The sequence below is a fragment of the Puntigrus tetrazona genome, chromosome 12, assembly GCF_018831695.1.
Source record: "Puntigrus tetrazona isolate hp1 chromosome 12, ASM1883169v1, whole genome shotgun sequence".
Taxonomy (NCBI): domain Eukaryota; kingdom Metazoa; phylum Chordata; class Actinopteri; order Cypriniformes; family Cyprinidae; genus Puntigrus; species Puntigrus tetrazona.
Window position 1 is genome coordinate 13939754 of NC_056710.1, and position 18386 is coordinate 13958139.

Sequence of the window (18386 nt, forward strand, 5' to 3'; positions counted from 1 at the left end):
CAGAAAAGTCTTTGCATCTGAAAATGCTATCTGATGGTTTCGTATGGCATTTGTATTACATAAAAAAGAAAATCATGCAGGTTGGGAACATGAGGGTGCTTTAAAAATAAAGACAGACTTTTTTTTCTTTTTTTTTTTTTAACCAGATGCTGATTTAACATAAATACCTTTAATATATACATAATGTAAAAATTTTGGATAGGTGTGTAAAATGTCTTTGTGCTGCCATTTTCTCTTTCCATCAGCATAAACCCTGCTTGCTTAGAGTGACGTAATGTCATATATGAGAGGTATATTTCATTTTATATAGTAGATAGTAGAGCACTAGATCATAGATCACCTTTACTTAGCCATAGAAATAGAGAAAACACTTTAAAGAGGATTTAGAAGTTTATTGCTATGTTTTACGTTTTAGTATAGGTATTAATCAAAAATGAAAGTTCTATGTATTTATGATTTCCAATTTATTGTCTATTTTGGTCTATATGTGTTCTATACTGATCCCAAGTCACCACTAGAGGTCACTACTTGTATGTTTATATTGCGTGGAATAAATTTCAGTCATAATAACCCAAAAGGTCATACAAAAATGTTAGTTTATTACTTTATCTGTTATTACTACCTGTTCTGTATTGTTTTTTTTTCTTTTAATTGCTTACATTGGAAAATGTTTCTTTGTCTTTGATGTTATGTTATGAATGTCCGTTTATGTTGTTGTATATGGCTTTGGATGAATTTTAGTAGTCAGTACTAATCTAATGTGGAAACTGTCCTGTCTAGTACAGTACACTTCCTTACTTTTATGTGAAAAACACAACTGGATGAATTTAGTTTCCCCTATCATGTCAGTGGGGATCGTATACGCTGTTCTGGTTTATGAGTTCAACACAATGGGAGGCGGAGCGACTGTGTGGAATGTGGCCCTTGTGACCCTAATGGACATTCTGGCTCCTGTTGATGTGTGTGTGTGTGTGTGTGTTTGCTAAGTGAAACTGACCACACCAGTGTTTTTACGGCCATGCAAACTGACTTGAGGTCAGAGGTGAATTTCAAGCAGCTCTAACGTTATTAACAAGGAAAGCATAAAGAAATATATTTTTATCTTTTGCCCAGGCTGTGAACGTATGCATCAACAAAGTTACTCCGCGGCTACTTAAACTTTCCTTTACAGTCAATGCATTTAGCAGATGCTTCAGTGTAAATGCAACTCGGAACAAATATGCTAGTTAAACAAATAATTACTACCTTATACAAATATAACTAATGCAGCTAATACAAGCCTAATCCACTTGAAGCCTTATAAATAAGTCAACATATTTTCTTAATCATCATTTTAAGCTTGACAGAAGTACTCTCATATGTTTCTCATATGTTGATGAAACTTTTCAAAGTATTTGGATTTTGAGAAGGTAAAATGCATAGCTATGCTGGACAAGTATACTCTTGGGTGAGGGGTGCTGTGGTTGTCAGTCAAAGGGGACTGTTCAGTTGTTGGTCTGTGAACACATGCAGATGGTCATCTTTTGCATTTTGCTAATTTTTTAAAAGTATCTAGTGTCAGTTAAATTCTATAAATAGTCAACATTGAAATAACATATTCAGATTTCAGAAAATGTGCCTTTTTTCAAAGATATAATCCACCCAAAAATGACTGTGTTGTTCCCTTATTTTCAAGAAACAGATATGTGTCTTGTATGTTGTTTTTTGTAGTTCTATATATTTTTTATTTAAAAAAAACAAACAATAAAAACTCTTAACATGACAGCACAAAGTTTTGCAGTGCTATCCTAAATATTAATCGGGCTGCTGTATTCTGAATAAGCTGCAGAGGTCTCATATACTTTGAAGTCAGACAGGACAGTTTTGCAGAAGTTGCTATTGAAATATTCAATAGATTTTTAAGAAATAGTTTTTATTACCAGTGTTTTGCTTGAAGACATTTCCATGCTTTTTATCCTGATGCTAATTTTCTACTCTCCTCTCCTGCTGTAGGTGATGTAGTTGCTGCTGAAAGTGGTGAGGATGCTGTGTGGATGAGAGGGCATAATGCATGGGGCTCACGCGGACTCTTCCCCGTCTCTTGCGTTAAAGAGCTGGAGCTTTCTGGGCGATCCAGGCAGCTGTCAGAGCGCAGTGCAGCCGCCCAGGCCTCTGAGCTTCCCCCACATGCTCTGGGCCAGGCCCGTGCCCTCATGAGCCTTCATGCCCAGCTGGACGAAGAGCTCGACTTTCGCGAGGGTGATGTCATCACCATCATAGGCTTGCCAGAACCTGGCTGGTTCCAGGGAGAGCTGGATGGCAGGATGGGAGTTTTCCCTGAGGGCTTTGTGGAGCTGCTCGGCCCCCTGCGCTCACCTCTAGAGGAAGCTGAATCTCAGAACCCTCAACAGTATCCGATTTACAGCATGGAAGAAGAAGAGAGGACAGATGAGGAAGAGCGAGATGAGGAAAATATAGAAATTGATATTCAAGAACGCCAAGATGAAGAAGAGGAGGAGGAGGAGGAGGAGGAAGAGGGAGCTGTATATGGTATTGCGCTTTATGAATTCCGGGCACTTGAACCTGGCGAGCTGGACTTTGATGTTGGTGATAGGATCCGTATCCTCACCACGTTGGAGGACGGATGGTTGGAAGGGCAAATACATGGCAGAAGAGGAGTTTTCCCTCATCGATTTGTCAAGATGGAAGGGCAGTTACAGGTTGTCCCACAAAGCGAGACTTTAATTAGTGAACCTGAGAGAGAAGAAGAGCGTTACACTCCTGATTATACCTCAACGCAACATGATTGTACAGTGCCAGAATATGGGCATGAGTGGGCTACTCAAGAAGACAACACAGTTTGGGACCTGGATTACTTTGAGCGCCGGGAGGAGGAAAGAAAGGATGAGCATGTGCACTGCATGCACTCCAATCAAAGTTCTCAAGGGAGAGGTGCAACTCAAAATCAATCACAGGTTCAACCGCAAGAAAGAAGGCGAGAAAGACCCCCACCCCCTCACTCGAAAACTCGCAGAGCAAATAGCTCAGTCCAAAGTACCAGAACAGGCAGTCCCAATTTAGGTAGACCCCAACTGCCCCCTAGACCGAGTCTACATGCTCTTAGCAACCGAAAATTTAGCAGCAGTTCTCACACTAGTTTACGAGAACCTCCTCCAGCACCCTTTTCAAGGAAACAAAGTCTAAATCCGCCTACCAGAACCTCACCCAATTCCAATTGGACAAGAAACAGTGGTAACTATACATCTCATGACAGCAGAAACCCATTCAACAATAAAATCTCTGCTGAGAAGAGCAGGCAGAAGAAGCTAACTCGACACGCAAGTGCCAGTGATGCAGACCTTATATCTGGTGGCCTCAGCAACCACTGGCCATGGCCTCAAGAACAGGGTTTAAATGGGTTACCAATGTCTCGAACACTGGAGACTTTGGCTGTGTCAGGTGGGGATCTTGAAGCCAAGCTTTCTCAGCAGCTGATAGAGTTTGAACGCAGCTTGCCGGGTCATGGCAACGGAGCCACAGAACAGAGCCGATGGGAGGAGGTTATTGGTGGAAGGGGCAGTAAAGTTTCCCGCCACTTCTCCATTATGGACTACAGCAATGAGAACGACATAATCCGTGGCTCCTCCCACTCCCCGATGGAGCGTCTCTTGCCCACCACATCTTCTCCCTCTGGCTCCGCCTCCTCCTCTCTGGAGAGGCGGAAAACACTACGCCCACCTCCTCCTAGACCAAGGGTCCTTAGGCCACCAGCTCCTACAAACTCGCATTGCCCTCAGACCAATGGACGCATTGCTCCTCAGCCTTACAGACCCGCACGTCCAGCGCCACGCCCACCTCCTCCTTGCCCTCGCACCAACCCTGTGATACCAGGCCCCCCTCCGCCCACCTCCAACCCATTCTATAACTCTCTGGAAGACAACGAGATTGTCGAAGAGGTTGAAGATGCAGAGGATGCTCTGGAGATGGAAAGAGAAATGGAGAGAGAAAGAGAGAGGGAACAGGAACAGTACAGACTACTCTTGAGGTTGGAGGAGGTGGAAAGAGACATTGATATGTATTCTCACACGGCCCAGGAGCTGCAGGCCATGCTGGAAGAAGAGCAGGATGAGACTTCGAGACAACAGGCTCTTGAGAATCTGGAGTTCTGCAGCTATACCATGGAGACGCTGACCCTGGAACAGCAGCAGCTGCAAGGTAGTCGCTAATTCCTCTCTTTACTCTCACATTATTTGTTTGTTTGTGCATTCTAAATTAGAAAAGGCATTTATAATAATAATAATAATTATTATTATTTTTATTATTATTATTATTGTGATGCATGTTTTCCACTTGTTTCACTCTAGGTAATAATTGTTTTATGTCTGTTTCTTGACAAAAATAATAAAAATTATGCCACAAAGAGGAAATTATTAGTGATATACATGCATACTACTACTACTACTACTACTACTACTACTACTACTAAAAGTAGTAGGAGTAGCAGTAGTAGTAATAGTAGTAGTAACAATAATAGTAGCAATAATAATAAAAATAACTTATTAATAATAGTAATAACAACAACAACAATAGTATTTATTGTTGATGATAATAATAATAATAATAATAAGAAGAAGAAGAAGAAGAATTAGTGTTGTCAAATGATTAATCGTGATTAATCGCATTCAAAATAAAAGTGTTTGCATATTAAATAAATAAATTTATATATTTCCGGATAATGTTAATGTTATGTAAAGCGCAGAGGAGATTCTGACCAGACAGTGATTTTGGGATCGGTGCTACAAGTCCGAGGCTATTAGCCTGGCACTGACACACACTGGCCTGACAGTGGAAAAGCAGCTATTGACTCTGGGCCTATAATAAATTGACTAATTCAACAATTATTTCTTATAAACATAGACATATAAAAAATAAATGTAAATATTTTCCAAATATGTACTGTATGTTTGTGTATTTATATATACATAATAAATATACACAGAACACACACATATATTGCAAACAAAAACGTTTAGTTTGTATGCGATTATTCACGATTAATGGTTTGACAGCACTAATAATAATTACTATTTTATTTATTTTTTTAAAAATTAATAGTAATAGTAGTAGAAATCGTTATGAAATGCTGCATGTTTTTTCTGTTGACTATTCTGTAAAATGGGCAGCAAGTAATACAGCGTCAGTGGATTCTTCACCTCCCTGAGAATTTGTATTTCCCCCTAAAGTCGCTTCTGTTTGATTCATGCTTTGTCAAACGCTTTGAAACAACAGAACAGCAGCTCACATCAGTTCTAGAAAACAACCTTTTAGCTGCTCGTTACGTTCAGCCATGTTTCGTTTGAATAACTGGAAATGTAGATTTGCATATCAGCATTCTTGTTTTTGCAATATCCACAATAATCAGCCACTATCCTCTTTTGAGGTCAAATTACATCTTGAACGTTAGAGGTGTTTCTGATGAGTGTTTTCGATATGCCACTTCACCATCACCCGAGACAAAGTTCACAGTACTGGGCGTGTCGATACTTTTATTTATGTTGAAATTCTCCATACCGTGTCTGTCAACATAACTTATTTCCTAAGAAGTCTGTCATCTATATCAATACGCGCTGGTTGGTTTGCTCACATCTTTTCAAAGATATTGTCAATTATATATATGACAGTGTAAATGCAGAATTATAAGCCTTTGTTCTTGTGATGTTTTCTCATCAATGTTACGTAATATTCAGCAGTTAAATGGTCTCTTTTTGACCTTCACACCTAACCAGGGAATAGAACACACCCAGGCATAGGATTGAACTCATAATAGGCGGACCTTTTTCATAAAAGGATTGAAACTACTTTAATTCTCAATATGGAAAGAATCATCAGACAGTGGCACTGGGAGTATCATGTCTTTACACAACACTGACGTGAGGTATTGTGGTCATGACTCACAGTACAGTAGAGCATCATGTAATCCTTCTGTGCCAGATCTTAGCCGTTCAGTCTTGGGGTATAAATTTTAGTGCTTTGTTTGCGCAAACCTTATCCACAAATACTGAAGTAGCGGTGTCCCCACTAATAGATTGTCTGATGCATATGTAGTTATAATTTAAAAGGTATTGACTTATAATTGCTTTAACATGGGTATATTAGCTATGTGTGGAATGCTGGTCTTGTTGGCTGCACTTTTCCCATGTACATATGAAATACATGGCCTCTTTTTGCATCCGTGTTCATGCATTCTTTCTCTTGCTGTCTATACCTACGCTTCTCTCTGCATATTCCCAGAATCACTGTCTCGGTTCTCCTCCTGTTTTTTTTCTGGTATAGTATTGGACATTACTACATCAGTCCTGTTTTAGAGATCATGGGCAGCAGTAGTTTTAGAGCCAGATTCTGGAGATCTCTGGTTCAGCCTGTGGTGCGTCTCACAGCCCTTTTTGGCCATGTTCTTAGAACCAGAATAACACATGCACCAGGTAAGGCTTAAACTGAGATAGAGAGTTTTAAAAATAACTTTTGTATACTGTTTCATAGCCGAGACAGTGAATTATTATTACTGTTTTGCTTTAGTTTTTTTTTGGTTTTTGTGTTCTTGTGTTCACAGCACGTGATGCTATTATGTGTGTCACATACACTGTTTGCACACAGCTGTGTACACATCTTGCTTGATAAGTGTAACCTGCTTGCTAGTCGCAACCATATGTTTTCAAGTATAAGGGATAAGGAATTCCGTTTGAAATTTGGATCTTGGTTTTAGATTTGATAATGAGTCGATTTTAAAGCAAGGCGCTGCATCAGTGGCTCGCCAGGAGTGATTATCAGGCATAGTGATGCATGCCTTTGGTTTGGAGCACTTCCCAAGTCTTGGTGAATATCAGTTGTTTTATGTGACGCTTGTATGTCTTGGACTAACTGAAGTGGATCGGAGCAACAGTGTTTGTATATTTAATTTAAAATTCTTTATTCCTATTAATTATTCTTGCTTGTTTTTTTCTCTCTTTTTACGCTTACTCTACTGTACACAATCAAATTTTCTAATTACAATAATTTTGTGGAAAAGTGAACTGATAATTAGATCATTAGATTAGATAATTAGTCCCAGTGAAAATATTCAGGTTTTTAATTAGGGCAGGACTATATGACCTGAATTCAGAATTTTAATTAATTGAACATTTTACCTCGATAACGATTATAGAAAGATTATTTAACTTTATTTTTGTCCTCATAGTTCACTGACCTGATTTGTACTCAACTGTTTAAAGTGGGAGATATTTTTTTCTAATGAAAAAGTGAATTTTGTTGTGATTTTAAAATAAAGGACACACAAGCTATTGGTATATGGTTATTTATTGAATATTTCAAACAATTGCAATGAAAGCACACATTTCTTGTAATGAAAACGTCTTGTGAAAAATTCACACTGAAAAACATTTCAGTTTTAATGTTACAATTATTATTTTTACATTAAAAATATGTTGTGGGTTGTTTTTTTTAGTCTGTTTCTTAAAGTGATCGAATTAATTACTTTTAATTGAATTTCTGTTTCAATTACTTTTCCTATTTTCAGTGCTGGTTGTATTGAGTCATTGGGCGTCATAATGGTGTCAGTAGCATAATTTCCTTGTGTTTCTCTTTATTCGTTTAGCTAGATGTGTTTTATGAGTGTGTGTGTGTGTGTGTGTTTTCTACATTTATCATAACAGGGTGTGTTTCTCAACAGAGAGGGTAGAAACAATGGTTATTTATTGTTACAGTGCAGGGAGTCTGTCAAGAGCCTATCAGCTGTGGAGATGTAGTTGCTGAACAGCGGTTTTCTGCTGGAGGGAGGAGACAAGCTTCTTATTTCATCATCTGTTCTGGAATGGAACAAAAAACAAAACTGAATTTTGGAGTAAGATAGTATTAGAAGTTGAAGCTGTAAGTAAGAAAGAAAAAAACGGAAGGCAGTTTTGTATCTTATCAGACTTACAGGCTCTTATATTTCTCACATATTATATTATTTCTGGAAACAGTTATTTTCATACTCATGTTGTTAGAGGAAAGACAGAGTTGTGATTTTGTTTTTGACAGGCTCATTTATGAGTGTGTTTATGATTGACTGTCTCATTCAAGCCTTCTTTTGCCCCTTTTTTTACCCCTGTTTGGGTGCTCATAAAAAGCATTGAGAGCTCATTTGTGTCCTGGATCTAATCTCCAGTTCCCAGCTTTTCTGTCTCATGCACGAAAGCCTATTCAGGTTAACAGAAGACTCTTTAAAGAGCTGTATGATCCCATCGCCTGCTGGAAAGGCTGTCAGGGATTGGATAGAGGGCTATTCTAATAACAGTGATGAGAAGGGTGGCATATGAGACCTGTATCCTCACCTCTGCATCTTCTTTATTGCTGTAATTACTTTTTGATTTCTGTTGTGTTCTCTAATAGATTCCAAGTAATCAAAATTTACGAAATAGCCACTCATTGAGGGAGATTGAGACATTAAGAGCTATAGAGCGATGTTTAAAACTCCTTTAAGACCCATTTTAGTCGCAATTTGATCTTCTGCATACCTTTCTATGAACCTAAAACAAATTATATTTGGCAGATTTTAGATATAAATTAAAAGTATGAAGTGTTTTTGATGCAAGGTACCTGGTGCACCATCTTTGAATGTGAGTTCAGTGCCATTTCAAAGGGTTGTACTTGTGTAAACAAAGTAAAACAACTCCATTATACAAAAGGAATGTTGCTCCTGATGTCTGTGAAGTGAAAAATAACATGCACAGAGTTTCGGTCTGCCCCATGTGAAGAAATGTGAGATCTTAAACACTGATTATCAAAATACCAATGTTTATAAAGAATAGATGACCAGCCATCAGACCCACAAGATCTCTTATTCTCACTTTCCTTTCAGCCTTAACTGGAGCAATGTTTTGTATTTTAATATCTTAAGAAGCTGTAGCAAAAAAAAGTTCTTGTTCTCTTTGTTATCACAATTTCGCATTACTAGTATTTGTATTCATTGACACATTTTCAGTAATGTGTGCTGTAGGAAATACTGGGTACTGTTTTGTCTTTTTTGTAGGGGAGTGATATACTATACTGAAGCGCATGAATAGCATTTTTTTTTCCATGAAAAGATGCCCTAGCCTGTGAAACCAGGGGCGGCACTTAACAATGGTTCATTGTGCAGTGTGCAGGCACTCAACAGTGCACGGTGCTCTCTGGAATAATCGGCCTGTGTCCAACTTTCCCAGGTCAGCTTGTTGAAACATGAAAGCAGAAGATTATTGCGTTCATGGGAACCTTGCTGCTCTGAAACGTATGATAGCAAGTCAGAACAGATACAGCTTTTGATAGAACATTTAGTGTGTCAGGTTGTTTTTGTAAGCATATACACCTGCTAAAAACACAAGCAGAAAATGTGAATTAGTACAGCTTCAAGATCCCTGTTCTAGTTGCACTACAGCTTAAAAAGAGCCTTTAAGGAGCATATACAGCTTTGCTCATGAGTAATGCCAAGTTTAAAAACACCTCAGATAAGTTTGTGGAATGAAAGAACATAATGCTCCCTCCTCTTTTGTGAAGTCCAGCCTGTGTTTTCCTGCAAACAGAGACTTCAGCCAATCACAGCCTCTGTGTAATCCATTCATGTGACTACGTTCAATGATTAACCCTAAATGCCTCCCCTTTGCCTCCTCTCCGTTGTTACTTCTTCCCTCCCCCAACTCCTTCCCTCTCTTCCTCCTATTGGCTGAGTAGGCGGAGAGAGAGAGATGGTGAGAGAGAGATTGAGTTTCACAGGTCTGAACCAGACAGTCCTGTTTAGTCAGCCGTCATAGAAAGACAGTCAGAGCGAGACTGAGAGTTTGAGCATGCCTGACAGGTGGAGTCCTCTACATCTAGACTTGGAATGTGAAATCTGGGGAAGCTAACACAGCTTGCCCTGTTTGTGGACTCTCACAGCAATTATGAAGGGACAGGTGGTCTTAGGACACTCTATGCCATTTGCCCCAGTGCCTTGGGACTTCAACAGGCCTCCTCCCAAGAGAGGAAAGAGCGTTGAAGAGTTGGTGAGTGAGGGCTGGGAGAAGGAAAGATGCATACAAATGCTGCATTTACAGCAACAGCAACAACTTCAGCAGCAGTCAGTCATGTGCCCTCAGGACTTCAGACCCACGCCGGGACACTGGGAACAGCAGGCCTACCTCGGACAAGCCAATGGGTACCGTCAACAATGCTGGGAATATGAGGACTGGGACAAGGTTCCTTACCGAGAGGGCCCTCCTCAACAGTTCTTCTATCAGTCTCCAGAAGCAGTGTACCAGGAGCCGAGGAAGCCACAGGAGTGGACTGGCAATCACTGTTTCTATCAGCATCAGGAAGAACTGGATTACTCTGACCACAGAGACTTTGCACAGAGCCCAAGGAGTAAGGAACGTCCTGACTATGTGACCCGGTACCACTCTTGGGAATCGGATGAGTACTGTGAGGGACGAGAACCTTACAGTCGCAGAGATCGGTATGCGTACGGTTTTGACCGGGACAACCAGGACTACTATGATAAAGAGCTTGACAGTTACAGAGATGGGGACCGCAGGGGCCGGGATTACTATGACTATAAAGAGCTGGATAAGTATGAGCGTTATGACCGCAAAAACTATGACAGTAAACATCAAGAATATTACGACTCCAGAAAAAAGGACCGGTACAGATATAGAGAAGCGGACCACTATGACTCCAGAGACAATTACCAGTATGAGCGCTATGATCGTAGAGAGAAAGACCAGAGTGATGACAGAAATAGGGACCGCTATGACCGTAGTTACTGTAAGGAGGGCCGCAGGAAAGGTGACAGCTACCAGTATAGAGACAGGGATTCAATCGACCGAAAAGACTATGACCGGTATGTAGAAAGGAATGGAGATTACTGTGACTACAAAGAAAAGGAAAAAATCCGTAGTGACTTTAGGAAAGATGACTACTGTGACCGTAGAGAAAAAACAGGAGAAAGGGACTCCTCTAAACTAGATGACAAGGAATGGTACGAACGTAGGAAAGGTAACCACTATGACCTCAAACCGAGAGACCGGTATGATTACAGAGAAAATAACCAGTCTGAGCAAAGGGATCGCTTTGAATCTAAAGAAAGAGACGCATATCAGTATAGAGAGGGATATCAGCGTGATTACAGAGAAAAAGATGATCGAAACTACTGGAAAGATGAGCGTTATGATAGCGGTGTTAAAGACTGCTATGAAGAAAAAGGGTGTGAGAGTGATCAGTATGACCAGAAAAGCAGGGAGCGTTACAGAGATGTAAGGTCAAATTCCTTAGAACAGAGACAAGAGTCTGTGCACAACAGTGGAAGACACTGCAAAGAATGGGAAAAGGATGTTTATGAAAAGCAGACACTGAAGGAGAGACGGTCGTATGAAGATCCTGTTAAACTTAGTTATGAGCACAAAGACCAGTACTGTGATCACCCGGGTTCAAGAAAAATGGATATGGAAGGTCAAGGCCGGACAAGGAAGCCTGTTTACGTGGGTTCACTTGACAGGAACAGCTTCTATAGGAAGACAGCACCCAGCTCTCTCAGGAAGTCAGAGTTTGCCACCAACAGGAAAAAGAAACAAGGTAAAGCACATTAGTACCAGCATCACATCCAGTACAATGGCAATAAATCTGTGAAGGGCAAAACACATCTTGAGGTGGCTGTGGGTGTTTTTTGACGTAACTGAATGAGTCAACTAACAATAGTTAGTAATAATGTCCATATGGATAGCACTTGAGGTTAAAGCTCTCTTTTGACCTTGTCCTAAAGCTTTGCTTTAGGACATCTCACAATCAATTCAGGAAGTGCCAAAGGTGCTGATTGTGCTGTCACCATCTTAATGCATAGGTATGCATGTCTATGAGACTGTCTATTGAAGCTGTCAGTGTGGAGCTGAGTTTCACATTTTTTTTGTATCCTTGGATGTGAACTTGGAAACTTCAAGGGAGGGGGGAACTGGTCCAACAGGTTTTGTAGTCAGATTTAGTTGTAACCCCCTCACTCTCTGTCTGTTTCTCTTTCCCTCCCTCCTCTTTTCAGACTTTTTTCTTTTGTTTGACACCCACTGAGTATTTTATGAGGCCACAACTTAAGACAAAGAACAAAAACAACAACAACAAAAATAAATAAATAATATTATTAGTGCACCAAAAAGCCTACAAGTACTAGCTTGCATCAAGATTTAAAGATTCCTTTTGCTATAAGCTTTAAATTGGCCTCATTTGCACTTTTTTTTAGACTTAAGCTACTTTTGTTATACTTTTGTAATAATAACTGCTATATATTTTCATGCCTTGAAGCAAAACATTTGCAAAAAAAAAAATGTTTTTAGATGTTTTCGTCATTTTATTATCATGTAGTTTAACTTATACATAGTTCATTTAATGAACTATTTACTCTGCCTCCATACCTGTATCTAACATAATGTTGACACTAATCCTTCTGCTACATGAATAAATGTTTAAAGAAAAGTTAGTTGACAAAAAAAGTTAATATTTCAGCCAAGTTGCCACTTGGTTGTTGTTTTTTTTTCTTTAATGCAGTGACATTTATAAATCTTCATTATGGCCTTTATGAAACAAGTGCGCAATAATTTTTAGAATTTTGTCTTAGCTTAGTGGTAGCTTTGTATATTTGTATAGCATTGCTTTTAGCATGGTAAAGTGCATTTACTTATTATTGAGTTAACAAAACTTATAATGTGCATTGAAATAAATGTCAAGAAGATTTTCAGTTTTCAGATTTTCCTTAAGAGTGCTTCATTCATACATTTTTACAGGAAATTTTTAACTGGGTCCAGGTCTATATCTGTACCGTCTACTCCTTCACTGACAGTCAAAAATGAGTGGTCTTTCGTTATAGCAGCTTCACCAGTGCTTTTACGGATTAGGTGACATTGATATTGGTGTCAGTGATTGGTGGTGGGTTCTCGCCATAGGTGTCTCAGTGGGACATGCGTCTGGCTTGTGTCATGTCTGACACAGAGCAGGTGGTCAGTTCAGCCCAGGGTAATCCTAATATAGCCTAGTGCTCCAGTCAGCACCTCAGTGTGGAGGAGGAGGAAAAGAGACTCCAGGGGAAATCTTTGGGACTAGGATGTGCCTGGTACCAGAATCCTCCCCCCAGTCCATATAGTCATCAAGACCTCTCACTCTAACTTGAATTTGGGGCCCCATGAAGAAGAAGCCCAGCCTGACTCATAGTCTGAGGCTATCTGTTTCAAACTTCACAGATCTGTACCTCTGTTTTGGCTCACATTCATTTAGCAAATGTTGCTGTCCAATAGCAAATAAAGTTTATATTAATTGAGTTTAAGAAGAATCATACTGTTCAATTTAATATGAATCTTTAGTTATGAAAAAGCCATATACATGAAGCTTTGACATAGTGGTTCTCTAATCGGCAATCAAGTTTACTAGTAATTTTAGAGGTGATGTGTACTAAGATAATCAGCCTAATGATCTTACACTGTTGATAATATACAAATGAGTGTGTGTTGGCCTTTATTTGTTTAGTCTTCTGTCACTGGTCTTTGTAATCCCTGTGCAGCTGCCCATGCCAGTGGGCTGGAAGGGGATTAGGTAGAAACCTTCAACCAACCCTCACACAACATTTGTACAACATTAAGTCAATGGCCAGCTTGGCAGACAAAAGCCTCAAGTCACAGACTGAGGAGGGAATTATCTAGTTAATGTAGGTCAGGAGCTCTTACACATACCCTGAAAAACAAATGCTACATTAATTCTCCGTGCCACACACCATTGGTTTTGCTTTTGAGCCTATACATTTTTAGCTTGAGACTTTAGCTTGAAATTTTACCCATATATTGAGAGAAATTTTTAAAGTGCAAGTTTATCAGCACTCAGACACAGACCCTTAATGACTGCAACAGCACAGTGGTCATGAGTAGCTATGATAGCATTAAAGCTATTCTATGTGTAGAGGGGGAACTCTTGGAGGAGCTGTATATTACATCTCTCTACTTCTTCTTAAAGATTTTTTTGTCCTCGTGGGCCCCCTGATATAAGACAATGAGCGTTAGGATGCTTTAAATTACGACATATCTCTGTTATGCTAATCTCAGCCTGTTAAGGGGATTATATGACTACGCCAATATTCACGTTGAGTCATGAGCGTGATCTTATCAGATTCTGTGAATCAAGAGTACTGTGGGAAAGAAGTGATTTTCTGAACCTGATATTCAAGAATAACACCAAGATTAGCCAGAATAATGGTGAGATTTTGATGATGTTGTATGGGATGAGTCTAGAATGGCTGCACAAAGTACTTGCAGGTGTTCTTAATTGTGAAAGAGAAAGGTCACAGTAGCAGAATAAACTATATTGACAGCAGCTCGATATGTAAAAATGAATAAAACACAAAGAAAATATTACAGACCATTTTGTTCTTTTAACACACCCAGAGTTAGAAGAGTGCAGTGATTTCACTTTTTATGTTCACATAACTGGTAAAGCATACTAATACAATTAATTATTTTATTTTTATTTTCATTAATATGTAGATATTAGTTGAGTATCAGTTTCGGTTCAATAATGGTTTGCTTCAGAAAGACATGCAGTGTACAAAGTTTTATTTGTTCTCAGTGTTATTAGCAAACAATGTTCTTTATTTCAATTTCCAAGTAAGGGTAGGATGTTTTGAAACAAGCATGCGTCTGAGAGGATGTGGAGTGGTTAATGGAATGGTTGCTCACGTTTATTACGGGTGTGTCCCATCCCACACAAATCTGACTGCAACAGAGAACTGGAATGTGAACCTGCAGCCTTTTGAACAACAAAACAAAAATACGCAGATTTCCGTGACGCAGGCTTCTGCACCAGAAAGAGACTAAAATTGTGTGGCATAACAAATAGTTGGTAGAGACGTTTTAGCCCTGTTTCTGTTCTTGTATTTGAAATGAGTTTTTCATTAATTCCACTTATATGCTGGATTTCAGCAGTACTTGTAAGATTCGAATGCGACATACTGTCATTTTCCAAGCTGTGTTTACTCCGTTCTTAATTCTGACCAGTGCTGTAAATCTGTCTGAAGGACTGGATTTTTGTGGCTTGAAACAACTTGCAGCTTTCACTCACACACTTACTCTCATGACAGTTGTGAACGGTATCCATGGTAAAAGAGGCGGTCTTATGTGAACTTTGTCTTAAACACACAGGCCTGATAATTCATGTGACCTTAGACATGAAAGGGATGAATAAAGCTCAGCGCAGTCAGGCCATAAAACAGTTTCACATGAATAACAATGTTATTGTTTGATTTTCAGAGTCAAAAAATGGTTGGCTTTCTCTGGTTGGCTGTAGCACATATATGTTTTTGCAAAATGACTTAATTGTTTGACCTTGTGAATAGTTTATTGAAAGGCTAAATTATCGGGCCGGCCATTTTATATCCCTGTTTGTTTATTTGACTTGAAAAATAAACATCTATGTTTATTGTTTTTGCTCTCGCTTTTGGAAGTTTCTAAATCTGCAGCAGATATTGTGAATATGATGTATTATTAATATTAAATGCAGAAATCTGATAGATAGATAGATAGATAGATAGATAGATAGATAGATAGATAGATAGATAGAGTAAATGAATAGAGTTTCACTAATCATGTTTGAAATTCACTGGAGCTTGATGCACATCAAATAAAATTGGCGCCCACCTGCTCCCCTGGTATACCTGAACAAAGACCCCCACTTTAAACAGAAACAGATTAAGACTGCTGAAAGGCAAAGAGGCCTTGGCATTGAGAGATCCTCAAGATCTTGGTGGAATTCAGGCTCAATGAGGTGGGGCCAGGCCCCAAGTCACTCCAAAAACATGGAGTAGAGCTCCCAAAATGAGAGTGTCAGTGCAGTGTGTGTAATGGCATTAAAACTCCAGCTCCAGGCTTTAGCGTACGAGTAACTGTCTCTGTGCTTGCTCAGTTGTCTGTAATGGTGCAGGTTCCCATGCATTCAGATGGTAATGCAGGGACAGAATGGAGTTTGTGTCTTCTAGAGAGAGCCTTCCCTGTTGATACAGTGGGATAGCGATTCTACTCGGCTTTAGAGGAATGCACTGCTCGTGACCTTTGGTGTGTGTTTGTGTGTGGTGGTGAAGACGAGGAGTTTGGGGGGTAACAGGTGGGTGACGTCTTAGAGGCCCTGTTCTTTTCTTTTAGATCTGCTGAGTCGCCGCCTCAGACAAGCCTTGAGGAGTCTTTTCTGCATAGATGAATTGAAATGTTCAGAATGAAATGCAAATCAGTGCCAGGTTCATGTATTGGGGTGATTTTGAGATGTCTTGTGTGGCTGTGTACACCGTTTTACCCCTGTTGACGTTGTTTGTGAGCATCATGTTAAGTTTATTAAACTACTAGGTTGTACTAGGGTCTTTTCAGGTTTAATGGAAAGTAGTGGTTTATGGAGCATGATCATTTTTTATTTTGTTTGTGAGCCTTATTTTAAACCGTAAAATAATTTATTAAAGATTTTTATAAAGTTCTATATACAGCCGTGTCAGTCCAGACTGGATGATGATGATCAGATCAGGTCTCTGTGTGGAGCACTGGCTGTTGTCAGACTGCTCGTGCAAACAAAAATCTCACTGGATTATTATGATTAATGCCAAAGTTAAAATTTTGTATATAAGTTGATATTTCTTACTGACACACTACAGCAAAAATAGAAATAACTGAATTAAAAATGATTTCATTAGCTGGTGTTCTAATAATTTTGATTATTTGCCATATCCCAAACAATTAGGTAATATAATTTATGTCAAAATAGTTTTAAAAGTTCACAGCTATGACAGCGGATAGTTGCTGCTTTAAATTAGACCATGTAAAAGTATTGATAAAAATATCAAACGTGTAAATTGCAGTGACTCTAAACTTGTTAACAATATTTTGATATATTTAAATAAAATCTTTAAATTAGATTTGAAGTTAATAATCTTGTCAAAATTTTGTTACATTGTGCACTATTTTTTATACCTGTGTAACAAATTTTATTTGGAATTTATGTTGGGAAACTAGTTCAAAATTGTTTAGGGTACGATGTTTATTTTTTATTTCCTTTTTTTTTTAGATTCTTTTTTTGACAATCTTTTGGGTTTGTTATTGTGGGAACTATGTGAGAAACTCATAGAACAGATTGGCTGGAGCACGACCCTGGATGCAAACCAAACATAATGTCACAATCAATTATGTCCACATAGACCGAAAGAGAAGCCATTGTGTATGCGTGTGTGCTTAGTCGAGATTACCCTCCCTGCCATTCCCCAGACCATGGCACACATACAGATGACTGCGGGAACACACTTGAAATTGAAATGAAACCGTCCTAGCCCAGCACAGTTTCAGTTCTATGCAACACTCAATTTCGGTTTCAGATATTTTCATCTTTGCACTTTTAACCTTTTCCTGTAAATCCCCAAACAACACATATCAGTATTTCAGGAACCGAACCATCTCAAAGGGAAAGCTTGTGATTTAAAAAAAAAAAAATCTCTCTGAAGTAATATTTACTCCCTTGTAATTTGGCTGTGAATCTTTATTGTCATTTTGACCCCCTCTACAAAACAGGTGATTTCTTACTAAATATTCACCCTCAACAATTTGTCTGTCATCACTACACGTTTATCTTTCTTCAGATTTTTTTTTTCCTCAAAATTAAAACTTTGAGCCAGGTACCTGATTATTAAGAAAGTAAAATGTATGCTTTTTACAGTGGCTTTCCTTCCCTGGTCATTTAGTGATTTTAATGTATAAATCCCTGATATTCCTTGTAGTTATGCGTGATTGTTTTTATATGTCTGATTCAGTTTTGAACATGGAGTCTTTTATTAAAACTCTTTCATTTAAGACTGAGCTCACAATTAGGTTTCATGGATGCACTGGAACCATGTGAATGAATGAATCTATTGTGAGAACTTGCTCTTTGAAGATTATTTTGTTCAGAACAATGAATAGTCTAGGCCTGTTAACTAGATTTGGGTCACAACAGATTGTGCTATAATGATAATGTGTGTCTGTGTACTATGTACTGTATGTGATGTAGAACAATTTAGTACATGGATGAATGATGCTGCATAGACCAAACTTGTTTCATCTTACATTAGTATGGGCCACACATGTTAATGGGCTGTGTACAAAGACTTAATAACAGTAAATTAGCTCTAAATGACCTTCTGTTTTGTTTGTTTTCTTGTTGCCAACCAGTTTGACTATACAGAAGCTTAGAGACTGCATTCAAAAATGAATTATTAGTAGTGGTTATTAGTTGTTTTAGCTAGTTAATAATAATTGTTTAAAGGTTGTATTGTGCATGATTCATCACATTATTGCTTTCATTATATTATTTATAAGTCTTAATAAACA

At 38.7% G+C, this 18386-nt stretch overlaps 1 protein-coding gene across 4 annotated transcripts in view; it reads left to right on the plus strand.

Moving 5' to 3' along the window:
* Positions 1-18386, plus strand: part of LOC122355687 (dynamin binding protein) — a 41898-nt gene that overhangs the window by 13994 nt on the left and 9518 nt on the right. For 2 of the 4 annotated variants that reach the window (XM_043254227.1, XM_043254225.1), the window contains exon 4: positions 1993-4194. In XM_043254227.1, coding sequence (XP_043110162.1) covers positions 1993-4194 — 2202 coding nt within the window. Of the gene's footprint in view, positions 1-245; positions 291-1992; positions 4195-9769; positions 11599-18386 lie in introns of those variants that run through there. The other 2 variants (XM_043254228.1, XM_043254229.1) reach the window with 2 other exon arrangements.